This window comes from Narcine bancroftii, chromosome 2, assembly GCF_036971445.1.
Source record: "Narcine bancroftii isolate sNarBan1 chromosome 2, sNarBan1.hap1, whole genome shotgun sequence".
Lineage (NCBI taxonomy): Eukaryota > Metazoa > Chordata > Chondrichthyes > Torpediniformes > Narcinidae > Narcine > Narcine bancroftii.
The window spans coordinates 44,636,383-44,652,159 of NC_091470.1; the positions used below are offsets into that span (position 1 = coordinate 44,636,383).

General features: G+C 41.5%; 1 protein-coding gene and 1 long non-coding RNA gene across 10 annotated transcripts in view; one reads left to right on the forward strand and one right to left on the reverse strand.

Annotated features, from left to right (window-relative positions):
* Nucleotides 1–9,279: 9,279 nt before the first annotated feature.
* Nucleotides 9,280–12,595, reverse strand: LOC138752322 (uncharacterized). Its single transcript, XR_011350519.1, has 2 exons — nt 12,550–12,595; nt 9,280–9,802 (listed from the first exon to the last, which is right to left on the reverse strand). It is a non-coding gene; the product is annotated as an uncharacterized lncRNA (long non-coding RNA).
* Nucleotides 12,596–12,656: 61 nt separating this feature from the next.
* mark3a (MAP/microtubule affinity-regulating kinase 3a) overlaps nt 12,657–15,777 on the forward strand; it is a 105,964-nt gene continuing 102,843 nt past the window's right edge. For 4 of the 9 annotated variants that reach the window (XM_069916492.1, XM_069916494.1, XM_069916493.1 and 1 more), the window contains exon 1: nt 12,664–13,267. In XM_069916492.1, coding sequence (XP_069772593.1) covers nt 13,217–13,267 — 51 coding nt within the window. In that variant the 5' untranslated portion in view covers nt 12,664–13,216. Of the gene's footprint in view, nt 13,268–15,777 lie in introns of all 9 variants that reach the window. The other 5 variants (XM_069916489.1, XM_069916490.1, XM_069916491.1 and 2 more) reach the window with 3 other exon arrangements.

Here is a 15,777-nt window from a genome sequence, read left to right on the forward strand (position 1 = left end):
TCTGCTGACATTCCAGAAATGGCCCTTGCAGGCTTTGAAAGGCAATGAATTTAAAAGGGAAAATATCTTTTGAGTGATCAAGTCAAACACCTTTAGAAAAGTTCTATTCCCTTTTCCATTCTGCAGTCAAAAAGTCCATATTCCTCTTCTTCCAATGTCAGACTTGATCTTGTGCCCACTTTTGGTTAGATTTACCTTTGCCACTGTATTCATACCATAACAGTGCAAGATTCACTTCAGGGCAAATGGATGAATGCTGATGTTTCTCCTAAAATGAGGGCCCAAATCATGACAAAAATGGGAGTCCATCTTAAGAACTACAATTCATGAGCAGCGCTGGTCCAAATTGTGTTGGGTCAGTATGACAGCAGCCATTAATGGCAGACATCGGCTGGTGTACAACTTCCTGCACCAGCTGTATGCTGCAAAAATTACACAAGGTAAAATCCAAAATCTCCAAATTATGTTTTAGATGAGGCGTATGAAGTGCCAGTTAATGAAATAGATGAAGGTGGCGTAGTCAAGCAGTAATCGTGGCTTTATTTGCATCATCTGCGCTGTGGTGAATCTATGTTGAGCTGTCATTCTCTCACTGCCTAGCCCTGCTTTACTGACATTGGATGTGTATTCTCTCTACCACTTAAGACACTCCCCTTGGGTGTAATTGTGTATGCACCCATTGTCCTTCATTATTATACCAGCACCAGAGAATGTTTTGGGTAGAACTAGGGAATATTTGGAGGGGAAAAAAAATCACCATTTAAGACCCAGAGCTGTTCCTGCTGGGGCATATCATGGACATGAGTTTGAGATTGTCCAAATATCAAATTCAGTTTGTAAATGTCACCTTGGCTGTGGCTAGGAAATGTATAGCAGTTACCTGGAAGTCTTACAACTGAGCACCACACATTGAAGTGTAGAGATGCAGAGCTGTGTTACCCTGGAGAAAATCACCCACAATCTGAGGGAGAGGTACAACATTTACAATGAAATGTGGCAACTGAACTTGCAGTATATTGGACCGCAGGTATGATTAATCCTCTCAACACCCCCCCCAACCCTGCCACTTCTTTAAAAAAATATCAGTAGATGATAAGTTCACACCAGTCCCAGGATGGAAAAATGACTGAGACCTGGTATCATCTTTTTGTGTTTTCAGTATTTTAGGTATCTTCTTGGCTTAATTTACTTTTGGATTATTTCTGTGACCTATTCATAACCATTGTTATTTTGTGTTTTATTCTCTTTTGTAATTAGTATGTGTTTGTTGATTTATCATTTTGGGGTGGGAAGGGGGGAAAATACTTGTTATATTCTGTAAAAGTGGATGAGCATTCGGTGTTGTCTGTAAGATCAAAAATAAAATACTCAAAAGAAAAATGGATGAATGCTGGGCTTTCCAAAGCCAGTAAGATGTAACCCACCACCTGGCATCAATCCAAGGTGCTAAACCTGGTTCAACTGACTGTAAAATCCTAGAATCACAGATTATGTGGGTGAAGTTTGTAATGTGTGCATACTACATATTCACAGACATTCCAATCACAGAAACAGCAATGATTCTGAAAGAACAAGAAATTATTTACAGATATATCTGTTAACCATTATTCTCAAAGCTGAAATGATGAACTGAATTAGAAACACTTATTTCTCATCTGCAGCTTACCTGCAAATGGTCTTCAAGTGTCAAAATTATGACAGGTTTTCAAAGATAGAACAGATGCACTACACAAGCTGTCCATCCAAAAGATAAGTTATTGAAGTACCTAAGGTTGTATGCATTATTCAATGAGACAGCAACTGATCATATATTAAGTAAAATAATATACAATTACCAGGTTGCCTGAAGGTTTTTTCTAAAACAATCAGTAAATGTAAATCAGGTGTAAAAATAGCATTGTAAATGGAACTTGAGTAGTTTCCATAGTTGGTATACCCATCTTCTCTCAAAATGTAACATAATTCTACATATTCTAAAATGTGTAGCTGCACCATCAGGTGGAGCTCTTCAGAGTGTTCCAAAGTTCCATAGAGCATCTATTAAACAGCAATAGTGATCAGTAAAATTTGTTCTGATTTAAGACAATATTTCCTTATCAAATTACTTCATATGATTTTTACTTCAGAACCAGAGACATTAAAGACCATTTTAATCCAACACACTTTCTGCAAACTACATAGGTAGTTAAACTTGGTTTTAAAAAATGTAAAATAGAAAGAGCAGGCCTCAGACCACCACCACCTAAAATGATAAGTTAAAACACGATCAGATTTAATGTGAATAAGTAGATGATACGTATTTTTTGTTTGTATTCCTTTTGTATAAAGATATACTCTTTGCAGACGATGCCGCTTTAGTTGCCCATTCAGAGCCAGCTCTTCAGCGCTTGACGTCCTGCTTTGCGGAAACTGCCAAAATGTTTGGCCTGGAAGTCAGCCTGAAGAAAACTGAGGTCCTCCATCAGCCAGCTCCCCACCATGATTACCAGCCCCCCCACATCTCCATCGGGCACACAAAACTCAAAACGGTCAACCAGTTTACCTATCTCGGCTGCACCATTTCATCAGATGCAAGGATCGACAATGAGATAGACAACAGACTCGCCAAGGCAAATAGCGCCTTTGGAAGACTACACAAAAGAGTCTGGAAAAACAACCAACTGAAAAACCTCACAAAGATAAGCGTATACAGAGCCGTTGTCATACCCACACTCCTGTTCGGCTCCGAATCATGGGTCCTCTACCGGCACCACCTACTGCTCCTAGAACGCTTCCACCAGCGTTGTCTCCGCTCCATCCTCAACATCCATTGGAGCACTTACATCCCTAACGTCGAAGTACTCGAGATGGCAGAGGTCGACAGCATCGAGTCCACGCTGCTGAAGATCCAGCTGCGCTGGATGGGTCACGTCTCCAGAATGGAGGACCATCGCCTTCCCAAGATCGTGTTATATGGCGAGCTCTCCACTGGCCACCGTGACAGAGGTGCACCAAAGAAAAGGTACAAGGACTGCCTAAAGAAATCTCTTGGTGCCTGCCACATTGACCACCGCCAGTGGGCTGATATCGCCTCAAACCGTGCATCTTGGCGCCTCACAGTTTGGCGGGCAGCAACCTCCTTTGAAGAAGACCGCAGAGCCTACCTCACTGACAAAAGGCAAAGGAGGAAAAACCCAACACCCAACCCCAACCCACCAATTTTCCCCTGCAACCGCTGCAATCGTGTCTGCCTGTCCCGCATCGGACTTGTCAGCCACAAACGAGCCTGCAGCTGACGTGGACTTTTTACCCCCTCCATAAATCTTCGTCCGCGAAGCCAAGCCAAAGATTGTTTTATTGTATTTTATATGTCCAATATTTACTGTTTTTGGAGGGGGGGTGGGAAAGGGGAAGGGAGGGATGGGGAAAAAAAAGAAAAAATGTCACTGTGAATATTTAAAGAGATGCATCTGTAATATATTGGTTGATATGGTTCATAGTGCGTTAAATAAAGAATTACAAAAAAAAGTACCAAAGTCTTGTGAAGATTCATAAATGTTAAATTCTGTGCATGGAATAAGAATGGACATGTGCATGGACAGCATGACTCCAGCAAGACAATGGTCAAGCATTTTATGAAGTCAGTTCAATTAACACCTACTCGTGAAAGATGCTTACATTCTCCAGAGATCTTGCAATAGGCTTTTTCAGGTGCATTCTACGCTAAGAATGCGCCTGAAGAAGCAGTAGCAGCCCTTTAAATTGCCGTTCAGGTGGCAGAGTTTAAAGTGCAACGCTGGCCACCTGAAGGACGCAGCTGCACAGGATGTGACTCTGAGCACCCTCTGGGCTCCTGCCCAGTGTCAGCTGTGATCAGCAGCCTGACCCTTTAACATCCACTTTCAGCCAGCTGCATTCAGGTGGCTGGGGGAGCTACTGAGCTGTGCTGATTATCCCTCTTGGAGGAGGGTTATGTAATTCGCCTCAAGAGCACCTCCTGCACATTCAGGTGGCCTCAAAAGAGCTGCATATTGCCTAAACATGTGACTTTACATGCAGGGCAATTGGCCACCTGAAAGTGCTATAGGGAATTCTTCAGTCTTTCAAAAAAGATCTATTTTAAAATGTGTAAATGTATGTGACCTACTCTAAATCTTATAAATTCTCCACAAATATTAATATTGTTACATTAATGTGTAGTGGAATGTGGTCTTCCTTGGTCCTCCTAAGTCCACAATCATGGGGGCGTGGCAAGATGGCGTAGAGTCTAGACGTGTAATCTCGACCTTTTTTTAACCCTTTGTTTTCAAGTTTAAACTTCTTAAATTTTAGTTTAAAGTATTAAGGAATTATTATGGCCATTAATGGTAAAAAGATTAAACCTCAAGTGCAGAAGAAGTTACATTTTCGAAGTACTGAAGATTTGGGGCTTAAACAACTTGCTATAGCCTCAGGTTTAATTTCTTCAGTGCCTCAACTACAAAGCCTGCCTATGGGAGCTGAAAAAAAATGTCTACTACTCACCAAATGAAGGATAGCGCTGGAATTACCCGTTCTCTGGAAGAAAGTGCGTGTTCCCAAGAAGTGGATCCCGATTCTGGCAGCCTGCCGATTTTAACGGAGGGAGCACGCAGGAAGACGACTCCATTGTCTGAAAGGCTTCAGGCAATGCTCCAACCTGAAGATTTCGATCTCTTCCATGATTTTTTGGAAAAACAATGAGCTGCGGGGGGAGGCCAGCGACGACCCCCTGAGGAAGTCAGGGTGCCGTCGCTGGGAGTCCAGACCTGCAGTAAGACTGTTAAAATGCCTTTTGTTGAGTTGCAGCAGGAGCTGCAGTTACCTAGTTCTGCCACTATGTTAGAGAAAGCAGGGCTGAGCTTTTCTGAATTACAATGTAACCAGTTAAATGCTGTCATTCAGCCTATAATGAATGAGTTGGCTCAAAGGATAACTTCAGAATTGAATACAGTTAAAACACGTGTAGAAGCATCTTGTGAAGATTTTTTAAAATTTCAGTCTGCTTTTTTGGAATGTCAACAACAAGTGGCTTCTAATACAGAAGTGTTGAAGGTTGAAAAATCCGTTATAGAATTGCGAGAATGTGAGAAGGAGTTAGAGAGGAAAATAGACTATTTGGAAAATCAAAGTAGAAGGAATAATGTGAAAATTGTCGGTTTGCCAGAAGGTATGGAAGGACGAGATCCTCTTCGTTTTTTTACAGAGTGGATCTCACAAGTATTAGGGCAGGAATTTTTTTCTGAAGGCTTGGTGTTGGAAAGAGCTCACAGAACTTTAAGGAGACCATCTTTACCTGGTCAGCCACCGAGACCTGTAATAATTCGATGTTTGAATTATTTGGATAGAGAAGCAATACTTCGACTGGCGGTGCAAAATGCGAGAAAACGACAAACTCCGTTATTGATTCAGAATAGCAGAGTTTTTTTCTATCCTGATTTGAGTCAAGAGGTCATTCAACGTCGACATCAGTTTAATCCAGTTAAAGAAGATTTGTGGCGTAAAAGTTATAAGTCTACTTTTCGCTATCCGGCAGTGTTGAAGGTGTTTCATGGAGACTTTCAATCTCGTTTCTTTTAGGATGATCATGAAGCAATAATTTTTGCTGATTCATTGCCTGATATAAGAGGACAAAGACATAGTCCACCATTGTCTCCTAAAGAAAAATCTGGTTGTTCTGGAAATGGAAGAAATGGTAGAAATGGGAAAAACGGGAATGGAAAGAGTCCAACTTCTTTTGAAATGGGATCTTCGAGTTTGGAACCATTTGAATGAATAGCAGAATCTTCTTATTCTTATTTTACTTTTTATGTTATTATGATATTTTGAGATTTTTTTTGTTCGGCTGGGGAGGGAGAGATTTGTTCTAGGTTCTATTAGTCATCAGCCACTGGTGGGTGATCCACACCCAACTTTTGTTTAGGGATATTAACCTTTTGTTAGTTTTTTTGGGGGGGTTGTTAATTTTTTTTCTTTTTTTTTAATTTTTATTTTATCTAGCTTTTACTTTGTGACTTTTTTCTCCTATTGGAGGGCCTATATACGATGATTTGAGTTTTAATATAAAGATATTATTGGTCTTTAGTAATATTAGTAGATATGCTAAAGTTGAGGTTTGCTACTTTTAATGTTCGAGGTTTAAACAGTTCAATTAAGCGTAATGATGAGGGATAGCTATGGTATTAATAAGAATTCTTTGTTTCTTTATTTTTAAATTTGATCTTTGATAAAATGTGTGTTTGGTAGCGATATGATTTTATCTGAAATGATTAAATTTGAGACTTTTCTTATGAAGGTACCAGAGAAGGGTTATATTTCATTTATGTATTAAATATTATAGGATGGTATGGATAAAAAGGGTTGGGATAAATCCAAATCTGTATAAGATTAAAATACCTTTAGATCTGATAGTATCTTTATTGGGCAGTTTGCAACATCTGAAAGGTTTGGAATTAGATAAATTTCAACTTGCTTTTGTATATTTAGTATTATTTGTGGAGAAAAAATGTATTGTTAGTATGTGGAAAGATACAAATATGATTGATATTAATAGATGGCATAATGAGAGGACATACTGTTTATTAATGGAAAAAATTACATGTTTTGCGTGATAACTATAGCTTTTTTATTAGTGAGTGGTTGTTATATTCAGAATATTTACATTTTGATTTATGTTGATTAGATTTTAATATGTATGTTTAATTTTTCCTTAATATTTTTTTTTCCTTTCTTTATGACTCTCCTGGCTGAAGGGGGGGGGGGGGGTCCTTTCTTTTCTTGTTTTTTTTTCTACAAAATATAAAGTTTAAAAAAAAAGTCCACAATCATCTCCTTTGATTTGTCCACATTGAGACTCAGGTTGTTATTCTCACACCATCTCACAAGAGCTTCCACCTCTTCTCTGTAGTGCAAATCGTTGTTGCTAATGAAGCCAACTATTATTGTGTCATCTGCAAACATGATTACTCTGTTGGAGCTGGATCTGGTGTTGCAGTCGTGGATCAGTAGCACTGACAGGAGTGAGCTGAGTGCATAGCCCTGAGGTGAGCCAGTCCTCTGTCTCATTGAGTACAAAAGTTGGGATCTCATTAAATGACTGTATAGGGAGGCTAGGTAGGCTGGTCTTTATTCTCTACCTTATAAGAGCCTGAGAGGTGAGCTTACAGAGGTTAATAAAATCATGAAGGGAATGGATAAGTGATGATCACAGTCTTTTCCCCAAGATAGACAATTCTAAAATTTCAGGGTGTAGATTTAAGGTAAGAGGAGACAGATTTAAGAGGTATAGAGGGGAAACTTTTTCAGAGGGGAGGGACTCCATATCTGGAGCAATCTGTCAGATAAAACAATAGAATCTAGTACAATTTTGACATTTGGACAGCTATATGGATAGGAAGGGCTTTGAAGGAGATGAACAAAATGTAAGTACATGGAGCTAGCCCAGAATGCTAACTTGGCATGGACGAGTTGGTCTAAGGGCTTGACCATGACTCTATCACCAACATCTCTCTTCCAAAGCTCCTAAAATAAAATTCATTGGCTCTAGCTTTAGCAACACATCACAATAGTGTCTTTTTCTTGGGCTTGTCTCCTTGTCATAACAATCTTGATTAAAGACTCTAAATAAATATAACTTCTTGTTGGGACAATACAGGAAAGAACCATAAATCAGAGATCCAAACATAATTCCCAAATGAAGAAATATTTGTTCTTCAATATTGGGATATTTCCTTTTAAACATTAAACTGCACCAAAATAAATCACCTAGATATTATATTAAACTTTATAATAGATTAACCTAATCCAATCTTGAGTTTCACCAACTTTAAATCAAACGTTACTTCGAATATAACAAAGATGATGTAAACAGACTTGCACAGAGCTTTTTCTTTTAATATGGTATTCTAAACTATAAATGCAGATAAACTTTGGCGCAAAATGATGACATGTTGGACTGAGTGTTAGTGCAAAAACATCTTCTGCTGGTAATTTGTAGAATTTTACATCTTTTAAGAATATTTCTATGGTTATATTAAGATTATATAATAAATCCACAGCTGGTTTAATTCAATGTTGATAAAATGCATTAATGAACCCTTTCCCTGAGAAGGTGGTCATCACTGGTGGCTCAAGGGATTGGAATGGTCTGGTCTACTCTGTCGAAGGCATTGCTCTGAAATGCCCAAGATCAAGTGTGTGTGAATCCTCAGAAAACATCAGTGTACCTGGCTGGGTCATTAAAACCAGTGCGAACCAACTGGCTGGAATTTTTTCAGTTATTTCAATCTCTCGATACAATGGTCAGAGGTCTCCACTTACTTCAAAAGGGCATCTATCATTCTAGTGCCCAAGAAGAGCAAGGTGATGTGCCTCAATGACTATCAGCCAGTGGTACCATGAATAGGTCCTTTGAGAGGTTGGTTATGGAGCGAATCAACTGTGATCTCAGACATGAAGCCATTTCAGTTTGCCTATTTTCACAAGTCAACAGCAGATGCCATCTCAATGGCCCTCCACTCTGTACTACATCACCTAGGTCACAGGAACACTTACATCAAACTGTTGTTCAGCGTTCCATACCATCATTCTAGCAAAACTCATGATCAAGCTAAAGGACCTGGGACCCTGTTTATCCCTCTGCAAGTGTATCCTCAACAACAGACCCCAGTCAGTACGAATCACCATCATCAGCTCCTCCTCTCTTACCATTGACTCCAAGACCAAGGCTAAACAACAGACTAAATCAGAGAATAATTTCAGGAGTCTTACTTTTCACATTATTTATTACTGAATACTTACCTTTTTCTCTGTATTTGTACAGTCAATTTGTTTACTTTTTTTTAACATTTCTTTTTATGTATACATATTTCTTCCAGAGTACAGTGAAATTCTGCTTGGCCCGCAGAAAAAAAAAGAATCTCAGGGTTGTATATACTCTAACAACAAGTTTGAACTTTGAACACAGAACACAGGGATTCCCCAAGGGTGCATGCTTGGTCTCCTGCTCTAAGCCTTGGACATGTAGCCAAGTTCAGCTCCAATTCAATCTTGAGGCTGAATAACTGGAAATTATGAGTCAGAATCTGGATGGGTGGTGCCAGAACGACAAAGTGGCTTTCATTATCATCAAGGAGTTTATTACTGATTTTAGGAAGGAGAGGACAAGGGAGCACACATCTATCTGCATTGATGGGACAGAGGTGGATAGAGGAAGAGCCTTCATGTTTCTGGAAGTCTATATTTCAGAAGACCTTTCTTGAAACCAGCACATTGACGCAACCATGATTCAAGATTCCTTTATTGTCATGTAATATCACAGAATACAAAATGTTACATGAAATTTCCTTCTGCCTGGCAGACAAAAAAAATCACATCATTATTGCCCAGCACCCCTTGCAGTAAAAGTAGCAAAAGGGAGTCCCTTTAAAGACACTGAGGATCCATGGGTTCGCCTCCAGTTCTCTCACTCGCTGCAACTGCACAATCCCCATACAATCCATTGGCAACCCAAACTCCAGATCCAAAGATCCAACATGATCAGAAATCCTTCAGTGACCGAGGCCTTTTGAGAGCTCTTCTTGCCCTCAGCACCCTCACAAATCCTAGCTCCACGTGTCCCTCAGCCATCGAGCCTCTCACTGGTTCATTGCAATGGTCACCATCCAGCAGGGTCATCTCCTCCTCAATGAGGATTGGGGGTTGTCTCTCTGTTTCTGATGCCCTATGCGGGTCTGCTGCTCCCACTGAGTCTGCAACCCCTTGTGGTCACTGCCGAGCAAAGGAGCTGCCACCTTGGATACAGACCCTGCAAATACAGTATCTTGATTAAAAATACTGTTTGCTCCTTTAACAGTCAATTTAAAGCTGCACAAGGCTGCTAGCTTTAGGACTTTTCAGTTGGATCCTGCAGTGCAGCACAGTTCTCTGCTTCCCTCGGTCCACAGTTGATCCTCTGGCACCACCACTTTTTTCGTATGGCACATTAGGAGCCTGAGATTTGGCATGTCGTCATGTACTCTATGAAACTTCTAAAGGAGGAAATTATACTGGCAGCACAAGTGCCCAGGAACGCAGAAGATAACATAACATAACATAAAATTACAGCACGGAAACAGGCCATTAGGCCCTTCTAGTCCGCACCGAACCAAACACCCCTTTCTAGTCCCACCTCCCTGCACAATGCCCATAACCCTCCATCTTCTTCTCATCCATATACCTGTCCAACCTTTTCTTAAATAATACAATTGACTACGCCGCCACTATTTCTCCCGGAAGATCATTCCACACGGCTACCACTCTCTGAGTCAAGAAGTTCCCCCTCATGTTACCTCTAAACCTCTGCCCCTTAATTCTTAACTCATGTCCTCTTGTTTTAATCTTTCCTCCTCTTAACAGAAATAGTCTATCCATATCCATTCTGTCTATCCCTTTCATAATCTTAAATACTTCTATCAAATCCCCTCTCAACCTTCTACGCTCCAAAGAATAAAGACCTAATCTGTCCAATCTCTCCCTATACTCTAGATGCTTAAACCCAGGTAACACTCTGGTAAACCTTCTCTGCACTCTCTCCACTCTGTTTATATCCTTCCTATAATTAGGCGACCAGAACTGCACACAGAACTCCAAATTAGGCCGCACCAACTTCTTATACAATCTCAACATCACCTCCCAACTCCTATATTCCATGCAATGATTGATAAAGGCCAGCATACTCTTCACCACCCTATTCACGTGAGTTTCTACCTTCAGGGAATGATGTACCGTCACTCCTAAATCTTTCTGCTCTTCTGTATTCCTCAATGCTCTCCCATTTACCACGTATGTCCTATTCTGATTCTTCTTACCAAAATGAAGCACCTCACACTTATCAGCATTAAATTCCATCTGCCATTTTTCAGCCCACTTTTCTAAGCAGCCCAAATCCCTCTGCAATCCTTGAAAACCTTCTTCATTATCCACTATTCCACCTATCTTAGTATCGTCTGCATATTTACTAATCCAATTCACCACCCCATCATCTAGATCATTAATGTATATAACGAACAACAATGGGCCCAATACAGATCCTTGAGGCACACCACTGGTCACCGGCCTCCAACCTGACAGACAATTATCCACTACCACTCTCTGGCCTCTCCCTTTCAGCCAATGTTCAATCCATTTGACTATCTCAAAATTTATACCTAAAGACTGCACCTTCCTAACTAACCTTCCATGTGGTACCTTATCGATAGCAAACATAACTAAGTATATCACAAGCTCTGACCTTCCATCCATTGTAGATATCGATGCAAGTATCAAAAATTGACCTGCACCATCCTAGACACAACCTCCTCTCACTGCTACCTTCAGACAGGAGGCACAAAGGCCTGAATACCAGCATTTCTAGGTTCAAAACACTTTCTTTCCAATAGCTATCAGACTGTTCAACCCCCTCTTGGTACACTAATCATAGGCTGGTCCCATCTTATGTATTTATTGCCCCTCTTATTTGTGGTGGCTTTTTCCTCATCAGAGAGACTGGGCACAGACCGGGAGATTGCTTTGCTGAACATCTTTGCTCTGTCTGGATCAGTGACGGAGATCTCCTAGTGGACAACCACTTCAATTCATTGTGGCCTTCTCCTCATCGGAGAGACTGGGCACAGTCCGGGAGATTGCTTTGCTGAGCATCTTCACTCTGTCTGGATCAGTGACGGAGATCTCCAAGTGGACAAACACTTCAATTCATTGTGGCCTTCTCCTCATCGGAGAGACTGGGCACAGTCCGGGAGATTGCTTTGCTGAGCATCTTCACTCTGTCTGGATCAGTGACGGAGATCTCCGAGTGGACAACCACTTCAATTCATTGTGGCCTTCTCCTCATCGGAGAGACTGGGCACAGTCCGGGAGATAGCTTTGCTGAGCATCTTCGCTCTGTCTGGATCAGTGACGGAGATCTCGTGGACTTCAATTCTGCGTCGACATGTCTGTCCATGGCCTCATGTACACCTAGACCACCGTAAATTGGAGGAACAACGCTTGATTTTCCATTTGAGCCCTCTCCAAACAAATGGCATTAACATCCTTTTGTCTTCTTTCCTCCAGCTCTCCACCCCCTTCCCTCTCCATTCACAGAGCGTTCCCTCCTCCCCCTGCTTGCTGGGGTACCCTCCCTCCTCCCCCTGCTTGCTGGGGTACCCTCCCTCCCTTATCCACTCATTAGTTCCTGCCTTTGGGCCTGTGCTCCTCCCTCCACCCCTCGGGCACCTGCCTACATTTTGCTCATACCTTGATGAAGGGCTCAAACCCGAAACATTAGTTCAGAATCTTTATCTTTGATGACTAAAGTACACTGCTTGACCTGCTGAGTTTCTCCAGCATTGTGTATCAACTTCAACCACGGTATCTGCAGACTTTCGAGTTTGACTTTCAATTAGTTTAATCTTACAAGTATCTGTTCAGCAACGGCAAGCAAGACTTTCGGTGCAAGGTGTCCAGCAATGAACACACGGTCATTACTTTGCCGGACCCCGACGCACTGCGGCCCAGCACAAACTCCCCTCTCACCTGTTTCTCTTCGGAAACAGAAAGGCTGCAGCCAACACTTCCGGTTCCACCAATGGGTGGGAAGGCGGTGCGTGACGCGTTTCCTGCTGCTGCCCTGGGCTTGGCAGTCAGTCCGGGAGTGTGGGGCGGCCATTTTCACCGGATCCCCCTCTCTCTCACTCTCTCTCTCCCCCCCTCCCCTTCCCCCCCACCCACCCACCCACCCGTGCGGCCGTGGCCGCCCTCTGACATCGTTCTCATCCCACGGCCTCCATGTTCGGCGAGCGAGAAGCCGAATCCGGGGGAAGCTCTGAGCGTTCGTCTCTCTGAAGCCGGGCCTTGTTATTGAGGCTGACAAGACCGTGGGTGTACCTTGACTGCAGCAGGTTCCGGGGATAGACCTCATCAATCGGCAGCGATTGAAAATAAATTGCACTAGAACGTTTCCTAATCTCTTGGCGCGTTATTTAGATGCAAAAATGAGGACGGATTGAAAGGGCATTCGACTTCTCTAGGCGTATATTTGTTAATAGCTGCTGGATGTCACTGAGTGCAATATAAGGTATAATCGGTTGGAGCCGGCTTCAGTGAAAAGCCCGCTACTTGGGAACATTTCGCCACTCATGCTGGTTGAATCGCAGCTTCTACAATTACTTCAGTTTTAAATTGCAAATAGAAGAAAAACAAAATGTCTACTCGAACGCCATTACCTACAGTGAATGAACGAGAAACAGAACATGTAAGTAATGTTTTGTGGAGTCAGAAACACAAGAATATCACAAAACCTGTGAACTTGAGAGTGTGAATGCGCTACGTGGATTTACCCACATCTCGCAATGTTATAAAGATAATATGGCCAGTAAACCAGAATTCATACTTTAATTTGGGAGTTGAACCGATTTTAAACATGCTATTTGACGAGTTCACACCTTGTGTATCTGGTTACTGGCATAAGCTAGTGGATGTCATGCAGGTGTGAGATTTGATTAGTTGCTTCAAGTGAGCACTATCGTTTTATAAATTCCATGTATGAAATGGAAACATTTTAAAGGCATTGTCTCAAAATTGTGCCAGTGGTAGCTTCATAATAAATAGTTCTATTTAAAATATGGTATTTCAGAGCTAGATTTGGAGAGCCCCGAAGTTTTGCAGCTGGAATTCATCTTTATATGACTGACAATGTGATTCAGAAGATGTAAAAAATTGCCTAGCTAAAATTAACTGTAATTTTACAGCTTTGTTATGAGTGCTTGGATATTGTAGAAAGCAAAAGTTTGATTTGATGTCCTCAGTCGTGTAAAATGTACTAATATGGGTTGGGGATGATTCTTCTGAATTCTGAAATAAAACGGTGAGAATCATTGGATAGGGCAATAACTGCAGAGGGAATGCAGAGTTGAAGTTTTAAGTCAATTATAGTGTTATAAATGTTCATCAACCTGCCGTGTTTAGTCTGTTTCCCCACAGATGTTCACTGGTTTATTGGACATTTTCAATAAGTTCTTGTTTCAGATTTTGTTAGTGATTTGGTTTTTTTTAGGATAAAACAACTTTTTTTAAAAAAAACTACTATTGGGAATGAGATGAAGAATAATGGATGATTGTAGTAGTCCCCTTGGACATTTTTAAGAAAAACAATTACAGATTTTTTTTCCAAACTTTTATAGTGTGAAAATGTACATAATCTTGTATATCAAGTAAGTGACTAAACAAATGTATCCTTTTGGGCAGCACTCTGGACTCACTTCCAACCAAGTTGCAAGATGCCTAATGAGGCCAATTTGGGGACTGCAAACTCTTTCATGGATGGAACAAACTCATTCTTCACATACAATGAATTGCTTTTGAAATATAGTATGTTCATTTGTGGCATGCAATTTGCATATAGTTTGCTCCCACAAATTACAACCAGATAATCTAAAAATTAATTTGATGGTTTAGTGATTAATGCTTTCAAGAACTGAAAACTGTTCGCCCTTTATTTAAAGTACATTGTAGTTTAATCCCACAAACTCTGAATGAGACAAGAAGACATTACTGAACTGGCATTCTCCATCTCTTATTGGTGGTGATATAGGTAATTTGAGGCTCTGCTGTAAGGTATTCTATACTGAGCTACTATGACGTTAGTGTACAAGTTGTGGAATCGCTGTACACTTTGTCAAGTTGACGAATACGCAGGGATGTCAATGTACATGCTGTGGAGTCTAGTGCAAGACACCTTCAGGGTTGTATGCTGGCCTTGTTTAATCACTGCTTCTGTCACATGGACAGGAAGTGACATCATCAGCGATGTCATTAACTCCGGTTAAAAACGTTTTGGATGGAGGTCAATTTCTTGCATTTTCCACAGCATGTCCACCATTTGAGGAACCAGTTCGCTTGTTGATAAGGTGGTCGCTACATTACCCCAACCAACAATCCCGCTGCGGACCCCCAAAGTCTGTATTTTTTTTTGTTTGGGTGGCCATCCTCTCTGCCGAGGCACCTGAACCACAACTGATCTGTCCAGATCCAGGTTTGAGGTGTCAATTGCAAAAGCTTCCTCTTTACCTCTGATGTCCAAAATGTATGCTGAACCATTGCTTCTTTGTACCTCGAAGGAACCCTCATATGGATGCTGGAATGATGCTCGGTTTGCTCCTTTCTGTTCAAAAATGTACTTGCAGTCCTGTAAGTTCTGGGGTATATTGGACCTGGCCTGACCGTGTTGAGATATTGGTATGGATGCTAAAGAACCGAATTTCTCGTGGAGCTTGCTTAGGACTTCTGTGGGCGTCTTCTCCTGTGTTCATGAGTCTGATTAAAAATTCTCCTGGAACCATCAGGGGCTCGCCGTAGACGTGCCATTTGTATGCCCAAGAGTACTCATGCCAATTTGTTAGGTTCCTGTAGATGTGCCACAAGGGCTGATTTCAAATGCCTGTGGAACCTTTCTACTAGTCCTTTGGATTGTGGGTGGTACACATTTGTGGTGCAACTTGGTTCCAAGCAATGTGGCCATGGCTGATCACAGGCTTGATGTGAGGAAATGAGGGCCCTGGCACAGGTGTCATTAGTCATGTCTGCCAGTGGAACTGCCTCTGGCCACTGTTGCTCGATCCACTACAGTGAGAAGAAAATGGGAACCATATGACATCAGCAGGTGGCCTATAATGTCCACGTCCACGTGGTCAAACCTCCGTTACATCAGGTCACAAGAATGTAGTGGGGCTTTTGTGTGTTGCTGAACTTTGGATGTCTGGCAAT